Below are 12655 nucleotides of genomic sequence, written 5' to 3'. Positions count from 1 at the left end.
CCCACACACTTAAATTTAGAGATTGGTGGAAGCCAAAACATTGCCAATAATGTATAAAGTAAAAAATAAAATGGTTCCAGAGTCTATCCAAAAGCAGTTTCAGATTAGAAAGAGCAAGTATGAACTGAGGGGAATGTGCATGTTCACAAAGATAAAGATTAGAACAAATGTAAAACAAAGAGGTATATCAGCAAAAGGAGGAAACATGTGGAATCTTTGGAGATTTTAAAAAATACTAAAAAGTAGGATGATTAACAAATATAAAAGCGAGGCATGAATGATATTAATTATTAATTATTTTATAAAATTGATAATATCCTGAGGGACCTGAGAACAAATTAAGAAGTAGAATGTAAAAAGGGTAGGTGTAATAAGCAAATGCTTCAACCTACACTTTTTCAATCAGTATTGATTATAAAGGAGCACTGCATGAACTAAGGTGACACTTTTTTTTTTTTTTTTTTTTACCATTTATGTTATGTAAGTGATGTTGTGTATTTATGTGATTGATTGATTAATTGAAATAAACTAAACTAAACTATAAACACCTCTCTTATATACAGATGAGTAGGATTATATATATACATATACAGATAAATAAGATAGAGATGAATAAGAAATGGCATGCACACGTCTGTAGGAGATGACAACCCTGGTTGTATTTCAGGTAGCTAGTGTTTAAGAGACTTTTGTTTTGAAAACAGTCACCGGAAGCGTTGTCTGTGTTTAGGTTTAGCTTGACGGAGCCGGTATAGAAACAAAACCCGGGTAACTAGTTTCAACGCCGCCCGAGTGTCTTCTGTGCAGAACTAGCTATCGGATCAGCTGCTGCAGTCAACGTGGGAAACATTACCGGCTGTATTTTTGCCGGTATTCACTCTTCTGACTAACCCAAATTACCGCCTGTTTTCGTAGACCAACATGGAGAACAGAAAACGACCGTTAGGGGCAGTTGTGACCCCTAATGACAGCTTCAAAACGCCGGAGAAGAGAGTGTCAGAGGTCCGGCTGCCTGACTCGGACTACATGCGATGGGGAGTAGAGGAAACATGTCGATTCCTGCGAGGAGAGGGTCTCGGAGAATGGGAAGATATATTTAAAGGTTGGTTTTGTGGTGTGCTGGCTTAAATAGATCGTATTTTATCGAGGCCAGCTAGTCAGTACAAAGCTGTTTATTATTGCCGCTAACGTTAGCGTTCTGTCCCTATTTGTGTGTTGTTGTGACATATAAGATTTGTAATACAGTGATGTTTGCTCTGTTACCCAGCACAAAAAATCACAGGCATCGGGCTGCGGTATCTCAAGGATGCTGATCTGGAGAAGATTGGCATAAAGTAAGTGTGTCCGAGTTGTGGGATTTGTGAAATTTGCTTAGACCAAAGCTAACAATGGTGTCAAAGATAAGTGACCACATGACAATCTTACACCTCACTTTTCTCCTCACTCCTTTCTATTGATCCTTTCATGTCTAGGTACCTTGGTGACCGTCTGCAGATCCTACACAGCCTCAGGAAGCTGTGGCAGATAGAAGCAGAGGCAAATAAGGTATCAGCTGTTAGGCCTATCACAATACTACACTTTCGAGGCTAAAAGGATAAGAATGACCTAGAATAAAGAAGAGGAACTTGTAGAATAAACAACGGAGTTAGTCATCAAGGGTTACTGCACGAAACCCAGTAGATAGACCCATTGTTTGTTCTCAGCCTAAAAAAGTGAACAAGAAAAACAGGTTACAATTTGAATAAAAGGTGAAGATCGTGTGGGGTGCGTAATGAAGACAGTTGATCATGATTTCATGGTGACGCCTCAGCATGGTGCCCAAGCACCCAAGTGCCTCAGCAAGTGTTTCCAGTGTAATGGCATTTTAACCTGCTTCAAATCTGCTTATCCTCATTTAAAACAGCCATGTCTTATTCTGCTTTTTGTTTTGTTTTTAATGCTGTAAAATTGTTTGTAAAGCGTATTATGATAAAAAAAAATGGTTTTATTCCTGGTGTTTTAATAAAAAATGGCTTCAAACCACCCTGCCAGCCAAAGATTAACACTATATGTTAATCTTTAACACTATATGGCTATATGTTTTGTGATTTTATGAATATATGTTTTGTGATTTTATGAATGGTGAAGTAAGTCCCCTAGCTGTCTGTTGTCCTGTCTTCTTCCAGGTGTTTAATGATCCCATCCACGGTCATGTGGAGTTGCACCCTCTTCTCATCCAAATCATCGACACACCTCAGTTCCAGAGACTACGAAACCTCAAGCAGCTTGGAGGGACCTACTTTGTTTTTCCTGGAGCCTCCCACAACCGCTTTGAGCACTGCATTGGGTATGTCCTCAGTTAGACGCAGCGTTTGTTAGGACTAAAGTGACAAACAGAAGTATATTAAAAGGTTGCTGACTAATACAAAATAGAATGTTTTCTCACATTAATCATTCAGTCAGGACTTATGTTTAAAAGTTGCCTACACTTTGTTTTATAACGCTATAGTTGCACAACTTTAGTATGCAATCCAGCGGGCCAGGCCGTATAAGAGCGACCACCACAATGTGTTGATGGCAATAGCATATCAATGTTTTCTGCAAGGCGTGGCAGGAAATTAAATCAGTACGTTTATATGATTATGTTGTAGGGCACATTCCACTTACAAAAATGTTCAATTTTTCTGTTTGAATTAACTCATTGCAAAGATTTCTTGAGAGCAGTAACCAATGAAGAGGTCTGTAACGCTTGGAAGTTGTATTACCAAATGTTACAGAAAAGTCTGAGTCCAACATTTATCTATTTATATGGTTATTTATTTGAACTTTCATTGTATATCTGAGTTGTTTTGTTGTGTGCTGGTACAGGGTGGGTCACTTGGCAGGGAGACTTGTACAAGCTCTGAACGAGAGGCAGCCAGAACTCCTCATCTCTCGCAGAGACATCCTTTGTGTGCAGATCGCTGGGCTCTGCCATGACCTGGGTGAGTGCTCTGCATGTTCTCACAGGTTTCACGTTTTAACCTAAGTCAAAAGTAGTGGGTGTGGGTATGAGTACGAATGGAAGTGAAACTTTATTTATTACCTTCTATTTTCCAGATCCAAATAGGACACAAGTAGCTTAGTGCAAAGTTGACACTGCGAAATTGATAACTTTTTTTTATCGACTTTTTCCAGGACATGGGCCATTTTCCCATATGTTTGACGGGAAGTTCATCCCCAAAGCACGTCCGGGAATTTCCTGGAAGGTAAGAAACAATGTGGTTTTTATTTCCCTTTTCCTTTTCCATATGTGTCAAACAAAACAGTGAGCCAAAATAAGAATTAGTTCCTGTACTGGCATTAGTTTCTTTCCCTCGAGGTATTAGTTGCAAAGGCAGATTATGTAAATCCACTTTTTTTTCTCAGTTGGAAAATGCAGACAATCTGAGAAAGTCTCTTCTAGTCTTCTGACTGCTCAATGACTCATTTATGTATTGTTGGCATTTTCTGTTTTGCCTTAGGTCTTAAACCGGTGTTATGATTCATCAGAAAGTTATTTGTGAAAAAAAAAAGGAGATACAAAGGAACACCCTTTGATTCACCACAACAACATACTAGCCCAGAACAGCATGTCACCTGAACTGAATAACCATAAAGAATAATTGTTTCAAAGGGCATCTCCGTTCAGTTTGTTTGGCCACACATCTCAAAACTGACTATCCCAGTGCCCTAACAATAAGTAAGTGACTGCTTTAGCAAGATATTTTCAAAAAGACATAAAAGGGAACAAGTGGAAAAGTCAGACAATGGCTACCAGATGTCAAAAGGGCTGGCTGTTTTTGAAAAGTAACTGGAAAAGGCCTTGAGGTCTTTCTTAGTCACCCACTTTAGACATTGGTGAATCTTGAGTGTTTTTATCTTCTATATAATGTAGTCCACTGCAACCTAAAGACTTTCTTTGCATCAAATCATCTATGAGTCCAATAAGTACTGTATGAGCTGTTAGTATTGCTGGAACGATCTACCTGTCAGTCAGTAATCCTCTTATTACATAACTCTCAAATAGGTGTACAAATACCAATATAAACTCCCTTTTTGGCACCATCTATAAGGACACAGTTTGCCCTCCTTTCATTCTCCCTTTTAAATTGGTAATTCATTCATAGTTTTATAAAAGCCCTGACACACCAACCCGATAATCGGCCGTCGGACAGTCTGGCGAGGTCAGTGACTCGAGTCTGTTCGGTGTGTTCCGTGCCGTCGTCAGTCGGAGGGGCCGTCGGCTTTCATTTTGGCCGATTTGACATGTTGAATTGGAGGGTGGGCAGTCGGACTCGATGGCCAATCTGATTGGTGGAGGGCTAGCCCGGAAATAACGAGCGGGATGAGGCTGACGAACGCCTCTCAAAATCTGACGAAAATCTTTTAAACTGACCTTTGTCGATGGCCTATTTCTTTAAAATGTTTTCAGAAACACTTTTCAGTGAACTATTTTCGTAAAATACAAGATCGTAATCCAAACGAGACGCCATTATTGTCGGCTGGAGAGGCCAGACCCATGTGACGCGTTTGTCATTTCCGGTTTTCATTTTGTGGGCGATAATACAGATTAGCGCCGCCTGCAGTTATGGAGACATGTTACGTCTCAGGCACACGCAGAACGTATGCTCAACTCGGCGTGGCTTTGGTGTGTTCCAAGGCACTTTTTGGACCATCGGCGAGCCAACAGATCAGTCCGACTACCTTTTCTGCCAACAGTCGGCCAACGGGTTGGTGTGTCAGGGTCTTAAAGTTATTTCCTGCTCTACGAGATGGTGTGAAGTTACAGCATTAAGCAGCATCTCATTTTACAGAGGCTTTTTATAGGCAGTTATGATGTCATTTGACTTGTACGACAGTTGATGGCTAAGATAGTGATTGCAGTGTTCAGAATGATAATAATCACTGACAAGAACTACAAGGCACACAGTCATTGTGTAAGTTATGACCACAGACCAGCTGTCCAGTGAACGTGAGATAAGATAAGGATTCACATTCATATCCTGTCATGTGTAGGCTGAGATAAGCTCTTTCTATTTGAGTAATGAGTCATTGAGCTTTCACTTTCAAATTGGGACCATGAACACTCCCATATTAATATGCGAGTCTGTGTACGTTGCAGCATGAGAAAGCCTCTCTCGACATGTTTGATTACCTGGTAAAAGACAATGGCCTGAAGCCGGTGATGGAGCAGCACGGCCTGGTGCTACCCGAGGACCTGGAGTTTATTAAAGAACAGATTGCTGGACCACCGGACACTAATGCAGCTCAAGGCCAGAAGGTGAAATAACTCTACTGTGTGTTGTTGTCCATTTGTTGTTTATATATACTTATATGTTTGTGTATTTATTTTACCACCTATTCACTTGTAAATAATAGTTATGTATTAATGTTTGCTTATCTTTTAGCTTTGTTCGTCCTTGGTTTTAGCTGTATGTGTGTATCTTCCTGCACATTTGTTCGTAGCAGTGTATCAAAACATTGAAAGCCACCGGAAACCAGAGTCAAATTCATTGTATGCTTAAACATACTTGGACAATAAAGCTGATTCTGATGTTGCTATTAAGCATTATTACACCAGAAGGTGTGCTTTACCGCCATTATTGGCACATGATGCGGCCAAGCTCCAAGGTCCGCAAGCATCAGAATCAGAATCCCTTTATTCGCCAAATGCATCAACAGACACACAGGAATTTGACATGGCAATCAGTAACACAGAAGCTTGACAGACAAACAGTATATATGTATAGCTGCACAAAGCATGCTTAAAACAATGAAATAAATAAAATAGTGAGGGGGGGGCTGCAGTGGATCAGCTATTCAGGAGGAAAATGGCTCTTGGAAAAAAGCTATCGAGGTGGCATGAGGTCCTTGTCCTCATTGCACTGTACCTTCTTCCTGAGGGAAGCAGCCTAATAATGTCACTTGCTGGGTGGGACTGATCAGCAGCAATTGTAGCTGCCCTCTTCCTGACTCTGGCCTCCTACAGGTCATGGATGTTGACCAAAGGTTTCCACGGTGGCTCTGTAAAACCTAGACCGAACAGAGCTGGAGACGTTCAGTTTGGTTAACCTCCTTAGGAAAAACATTCCACTGTGAGCCCTCTTAATAATGGAGGAACTGTTTTTCTCCCATTTCAGGTTGTTTTTAATGACTGCCTAGAAATTTGAATGAGTCCACCTCCTTGACAACAGAGTTATTGATGGTTAGGGGTGGGAGAGAGGAGGCTCTGTGGAAGTCTATCACCATTTCCACTGTCTTTTGTTGGTTAAGCTCCAGAATGTTTTTGTCACACCACGCAGCATCACTGAAGGGCCAATAATGACAGTAAAGCTCACCCTCTCCTGTAACATTGCCATAACGGTTACTGACAAAATAAAATACATATACACGTCATTAGACTCCTATGTAATGAAACCTAGTTTACTATTCCAGCAAGTAGGCTGACCCAAACGATCTAGCACAGAGACGATTTCTAGTCCGTGTTGAGTCAGCCAGACAACTTGAGCTAACGTTAAGGCTTTGTAGAGATTGTTGCATTTCTGAATCAATACCACACATATAAACACAAAACTGCCTTGCTAACTTAATCTTGTTGTAACTAAGATATCTGCTCCATAGACGGATTTAGCTAATACGCACGCGAACTTCACATGTAGTTAGACTATTTTTAAGATAGTGCTGTGTCACTGAATCACTGGCACAGCTAAAGTGAGCCAAACATTTTTAAATAACCGTTAACTCCAGTGGTAAGACTAACTCTTTTAATCCGATGAATCACTTTATTTAAATTTGTTAGACAGCCTCTGCAAATGGTTTGTGATTTATGGCGGAGTAATGTGTGTAATGAGCACGGTGTGCTGTCATGCTGATTGGATCACGTTCTAAATGTCTAGTTGACCAATCAGATTGCCTGTATAATTGTCTGTCATCTCCACAGTGGCCATATAAAGGCCGTCCAGAAGACAAGTCCTTCCTCTATGAAATCGTGGCCAACAAAAGAAATGGCATTGATGTGGACAAGTGGGACTACTTTGCCAGGTGGGGCTTATTGATCTGTTAGTTTGTTTGATAATAATTTCCCAAATCATACATTGAATATTCATTCATGTTTAGTTTAACTACCTGTCTTTATCACACATTTCTTCACTCTGCCTCTTCTCAGGGACTGCTACCACCTGGGCATCCAGAACAACTTTGACTATCGCCGCTTCCTAAAGTTTGCCAGGGTGTGTGAAGTGGACGGGCAGAAGCACATCTGCACTAGAGACAAGGTGCTGACTTTGTTATATCTGCTCTTTGAACAGCTTTTAAAAACAACAATCCATTTAGATGATTAGTTGTGGCTAAAAATGCACATACTTCTTTTAACAGGAGGTGGGTAATCTGTATGACATGTTCCATACGAGGAATTGTCTCCACAGAAGAGCCTACCAGCACAAAGTGGGCAACATCATAGAAACTATGTGAGTAGCTAGTAGGTTTTCTTTGCTTAACAATTCACTCTATTGTGCGGTATGCCTAAATGTGATAATTTGTTGGGTATGATCATCCAGGATTGCAGAGGCCTTTTTAAAAGCAGACAAGCACATACAGATTGAAGGCTCAGAAGGGAAGATGTTTACTCTCTCCACAGCCATAGATGACATGGAGGCCTACACCAAGCTGACAGGTCTGTAAAAACCACTGTGTGCTGTGAGCTTGTGTTTTTACATTAAGACAGGAAGAATTGGGCACTACATAACCTAAATAGCACTTAAAACATGATGGATTGTTCAAACTTGCACTGTCATCACAACAGCACTACTTATATTTTCATACAGTTTTTGTTTCCAAGTTAAGTTAAGTGATTACTTTTTTTTTTTTTTTTTTTTTAAACACGTCACACAACTCCAGTACACGATACTTTATTTAAAACTTTTTTGGCCATCTTTCCTTCATCAGGGTAGTATCTGTATGTAGAAAAAAAACTCACTCAGTGGCCATATTGAAAGCTGTTGCTATTTCTTATTTACAAACATGAGGGGGGTAGACATAGTGGAGACATATTTCAATATATGCAGTCCAGTATAACAACACCACTAATAATAAACAAATAGTTGAATTAATACCTTTCGTAAAGTTATCAAAAACTATAACATATAAACTTCGTAGAGCAAGAATATGTGGAGGAGCTATTGAACTGGAGTAGATTGTATAGATGTACCTACATTTTTTTAATTATGCTGGAGATTACCATAGATGCTATTGTCCATCCATCCATCCATCCATCTTCGTCCGCTTATCCGGTATCAGTATTTTTTTTCCATAGAAAGCGGCAACCTTTTTTAACATAATTTCCAAAGTCAGTCCACTCAGGAGGACTTTCCAGAATTAAAGCAAATGATTTGAGTTTAGTTCCTCTTCCTCTCACATATTAATTATTCTCCCTCTGTTGTTTACTGGCTAGAAACTGTGGCTACATGTGCCCAGCTGTGGTGGGTCCTCCCCAAATTAGCAGTGACAGCATAATCTGGGAACCGCTCAATGAAGGACAGGATTGGACCTTGGTAAAAGTTTGTTTCATCTGACCTGTTGCCTACTCATTTTCTGTTTGTCCTGTAGATCATATTTTTGAGCAAATACTGCACTCCTCCTCCCCGGAGCTGGCTGAATCGAGGCAGATTCTACGCAACATCATCTGTCGACGCCTCTATAAGTGTCTGGGCCAAACCCAGGCAGACAAACCCATGAGTTTCACCCAGGTGTGTGTGTTGTGTCTTTGTATTAGGGGTGCAAGATATATTGACTCAATATCGCTATGGCAATATCATGTTGCGCAATATTATATCAAAAGTGTTTTCATCGGCCAGTTACCGTAACACATGTCAGCACACGGATCCACTACGTGACAAACCCTATGGAGCGTATCACAGGTGTGCATATTTCGACAGAGTGACAGTGTAAGTGAAGAAATAGACTGAACGAATCAGAGAAGTGAAAGAAAAGTTGTGTCCTGTTCTCTTTTATATATTTTATACTGTCCAACCAGTTCTGTAGACATGATCCTTATTTATTTATTTATTTATTCAGGTTGTACCAGTAAAATATGACTGTCAGTTGAAATAAACCTTCTGTTGGAAGAAAACTTGTTTAATTTGTTATGAATCTAATTTGATGCGTTATTCCGTAACTTTTGTAATTTTACATGTGTTTAAAAATATCAAAATTAATATCGATATCGCGGTATTCATAATCGATATCGCAATATTCATAATCGATATCGCAATATCACATTTTGTCAATATCATGCAGCCCTACTTTGGCTGTAATGGAATAGACCTCTGCATCTGCTTGTCATAACATCCATCCTCAGCAAATAATTATTTTAGTGGCAACTACCATAGTCCTTCCCATTTTTATGTGCAAACATTGTAAGAATGGCTGAGCTGGGTGTTTTTACAGCAGTACTCATCATTTTTTTAGGCTAAAGGCTGATTGGTTGATCAGTTGAAAATATTTTCTTCGCGAGCTAGTTGTTGTCTTGTGCAGTTTGTTTTCAGTGTGCAGTTGTTAGCTGGTCTTGCAATGTATTCTGAGATGCTTTTGAGTTGTCATGTAGGGCTGCAGCTGGATTTATCTATCATATCTATGATTTCTCGTTTTATTATTTAGTTAATTATCAAGTCTAAAACAATGTCAGAATATGGTGAAACATGCATTCTCCCAGAGCCTGAGGTGTTTTCTTCAAATTGCTGGTTCTGTCCAATCAAAGCTCGATGATATTCAAGTCACTATGATAAGAACTGCAAGAAGCATCATATTATTACTTTTGAGAAGCTGGAACCAGTCTGTCGATCGTTAAATCAACTGATCATTTCAGACCCATTGTTTGTTTTGATGGAGCTAATGAGCTTTATCATAAATGAAAAGAAACTTGTTTGTGTCAACAAAAATACTGGATATTTAGATTGGATTTTAGAAAAGATTTTGTGCAAACAAAATTGCTCATCACGTGGTTGGATATATTCAAATCTTATATAATGGGCCTGCTAAGATAAAATAAGTAACAGCTCATCCACTTCTTGCTCTTTCTCCTCTATAAGGAGACGATTCGCAGCTGGGAAGCAGATCTGGCTCGATCCATCCCTCAGAGCGGCGCCCAGGATGTCCGTCTGCAGCCAGAGGACTTTGTAGTTAATGTAAGTTTTTAAATCTAACACAGTCAATTTGCTCTTAGCTCCAATAGTTATTTAAATGTATTATGAATTTTAGCTTAACTGTAACCTAATGCCTAAACCTTTGCGGCTTACTGCACATGATGATCTTAACACCCACCCCCTCTTCTCTTTTAGGTCATTTTTATGGACTACGGGATGAAGGAAAAGAACCCCATCAACAATGTGCGTTTCTATTGCAAGGATGACCTAACCACAGCCATCCAGATTCGGAAGAACCAGGTCAGAACTGAAGGAAAGACCGCAGCATTTAAATCTTAATCTGTCTTTGCATGTTCTCTATGAGCATTTTCTTCCTAATGTGTAGAATATGTTTGTCTCTGCATCTGTCTCGAATGTATGCCTCAAAATAAACTCTGTGCTGTCATTCTTGTCAGGTGTCTAAACTTCTCCCAGAGCAGTTTGCTGAGCAGCTGATCAGGGTCCACTGCAAGAAGACTGATGACAGGAGTCTGGAAGCCGCCAAGAAGCACTTTGTCCAGTGGTGCATGAACATGAACTTCTCAAAGCCTCAGGTATTATTTATCTGCATTGACAATAATCGTACGCAGTGACGATGTTAGTTGTTGAACATGGGATGGACACATTGTCTCGACCTCTAACTGGAGGAACATTTCACAATGGACAAAAAATAGTGAATGTAGAGCATGAGTAGCACTGCTGAACAATGTAATGTGCAGGTCCCTGTATTCTTGGTATCTTGTGTCCTACCAGATGCCCTCAATAATGCAGATGTAGGCCAAGAGCACATTGGTGATATGACTAGACTGTAGAGGGGGCAATAACCGTTGGTGGACATGCGCTGATTTAAAAAATTGTTTTCAAAACACTGGAATTGTTTTATTTGGTAGGAAATACATTCAGCATGTTTTGTTAGGCCTTGAATATAAAAAATGTAAAGAACTCCACAGGGAACCTTTTTCATTTACAAGTAGTGTTGGATAGTATTATTACAGAGCTACTTTGAAAAAAAAAAAAAATCCGAATATCATTAGTGTGGTTTTTAGTACTGTAATATAAGTGCTCCTACTCAGATTAGACAAATTTGTCACTAGAAAAATGCGGAAATTGTACCAAATAACAAAGAAAGAAAGCCAAATATATCTTAATTAAGCTATGTGAGTTGAAGTAAGTGGCCGGCTTGGATGGAAATGTTTTTATATTTCCATCTCTGAGCACAGTAAATCAGTGTCCACGTGAGTTTAACATTTAGAGGTTAGATTCCCCGTTGTGAAGGAAGAATTATGTTAACAGAACCTCATGATCGCTTGCTGAGTTGGGATTAGGAGTAAAAGCAATGTAGTGCCCTGCCTTAGTAATGACGACTTCTTTTTGTCTGTTCTTTTTGTTGACAACAGGATGGAGACATAATAGCACCTGAGCTGACTCCGCTAAAAGCCAGCTGGTCGAACAACAATGAGGGCGAGGATGGCAAAGGGGGCGACTTCAGGGAAGGAAACTGTACTAGTGTCAATGGACAAAAGAAAGCCAAAATTCATCTTTCATTTTAATTAGGAGGAAGAGAGCAAACCCCTACCCCTCTGTTACACATTTGGTCAAATGAGACAGTGTTGAGTGAAAATTCTATTTTTCTACAAGGTGAGTGTGTTGGTTAGCAGAACAAAATTCTAAATAATTAACCCAAAGAAATTATTTTAAAGTTTCAACAAGATTCATTGTGGCTCATTCAGGGTCTGTACTCAGGGTTTTTACACACATCCCTCTTGAGCATTATACAGTTTAGTTTGATAATTATTAATCCGGTTTTTATTTGACTTCCTTTTGTGCAAGTGTTACATTTTAAGTTGATTTGTTTTCATACTATGTGCTATCAAATAGCCTACTATCATGTATTTGTGTTATGAACGATAAATCATGGTCAGCTAACATGTTTTACTCTGAACATGTGCACAGTATATTTCAGGGCAGTGTGTTTTTACAGCTTACACACACACGCTCGGTGAGCATTTGTTTTTACCTTACCTTACTTTAGACCTTTACTTTGAATGTATTTATTTTTCAGAAGTGTTTTCTGGTCGAGTGTGTTGTGAAGTGCGTTAGTGCTTTATTTATTGTTCTTACAGTAAATAGCTCAGCTTGCCCATTGGCTTTTTCTTTTCAAATGACACATCTCTGCAACATTTTAAAAGGAATTGTGGATACTGTTTAAAATGTTTTCCTCTTATCCCATATCTGGTTGTTTTATTTTGCTGATCGTGTACAAAAGAATAATATTTTTGAAAGAATGTGAAGGGAAACTTACCAAGGGTTTTTCAAAGATCCTGTAAATAGTATTCTTATTGAAAGGGGTTTGAAAACAATTTGAAAATAAAACTCTCTCGTCCTGATGTAAGTCAACTTAATGAACACCAGAGGTCATCATGCTAACAGCTTTACTAAATACAACAAAAGTGTTCCACACAGTATAATTAAAAAGA

At 39.3% G+C, this 12655-nt stretch overlaps 1 protein-coding gene across 1 annotated transcript; it reads left to right on the top strand.

Moving 5' to 3' along the window:
- The first annotated feature begins 742 nt into the window (after positions 1-742).
- On the top strand, positions 743-12565 carry samhd1 (SAM domain and HD domain 1). The gene is made up of 16 exons (XM_028583101.1): positions 743-1102; positions 1268-1334; positions 1473-1545; positions 2166-2326; positions 2848-2963; positions 3157-3227; positions 5123-5281; positions 6941-7041; positions 7166-7274; positions 7375-7466; positions 7557-7672; positions 8605-8744; positions 10086-10181; positions 10335-10439; positions 10595-10732; positions 11576-12565. The coding sequence occupies exons 1-16, from the start codon at positions 922-924 to the stop codon at positions 11726-11728; spliced, it is 1878 nt and encodes a 625-aa protein (XP_028438902.1). The 5' UTR covers positions 743-921; the 3' UTR covers positions 11729-12565.
- Positions 12566-12655: the final 90 nt, after the last annotated feature.

This window comes from Perca flavescens, chromosome 7 (genome assembly GCF_004354835.1).
Source record: "Perca flavescens isolate YP-PL-M2 chromosome 7, PFLA_1.0, whole genome shotgun sequence".
In the NCBI taxonomy this organism is placed as follows: Eukaryota; Metazoa; Chordata; class Actinopteri; order Perciformes; family Percidae; genus Perca; species Perca flavescens.
The sequence above is the reverse complement of the archived record's forward strand: the minus strand, read 5'-3'. Positions and strand labels throughout refer to the sequence as shown.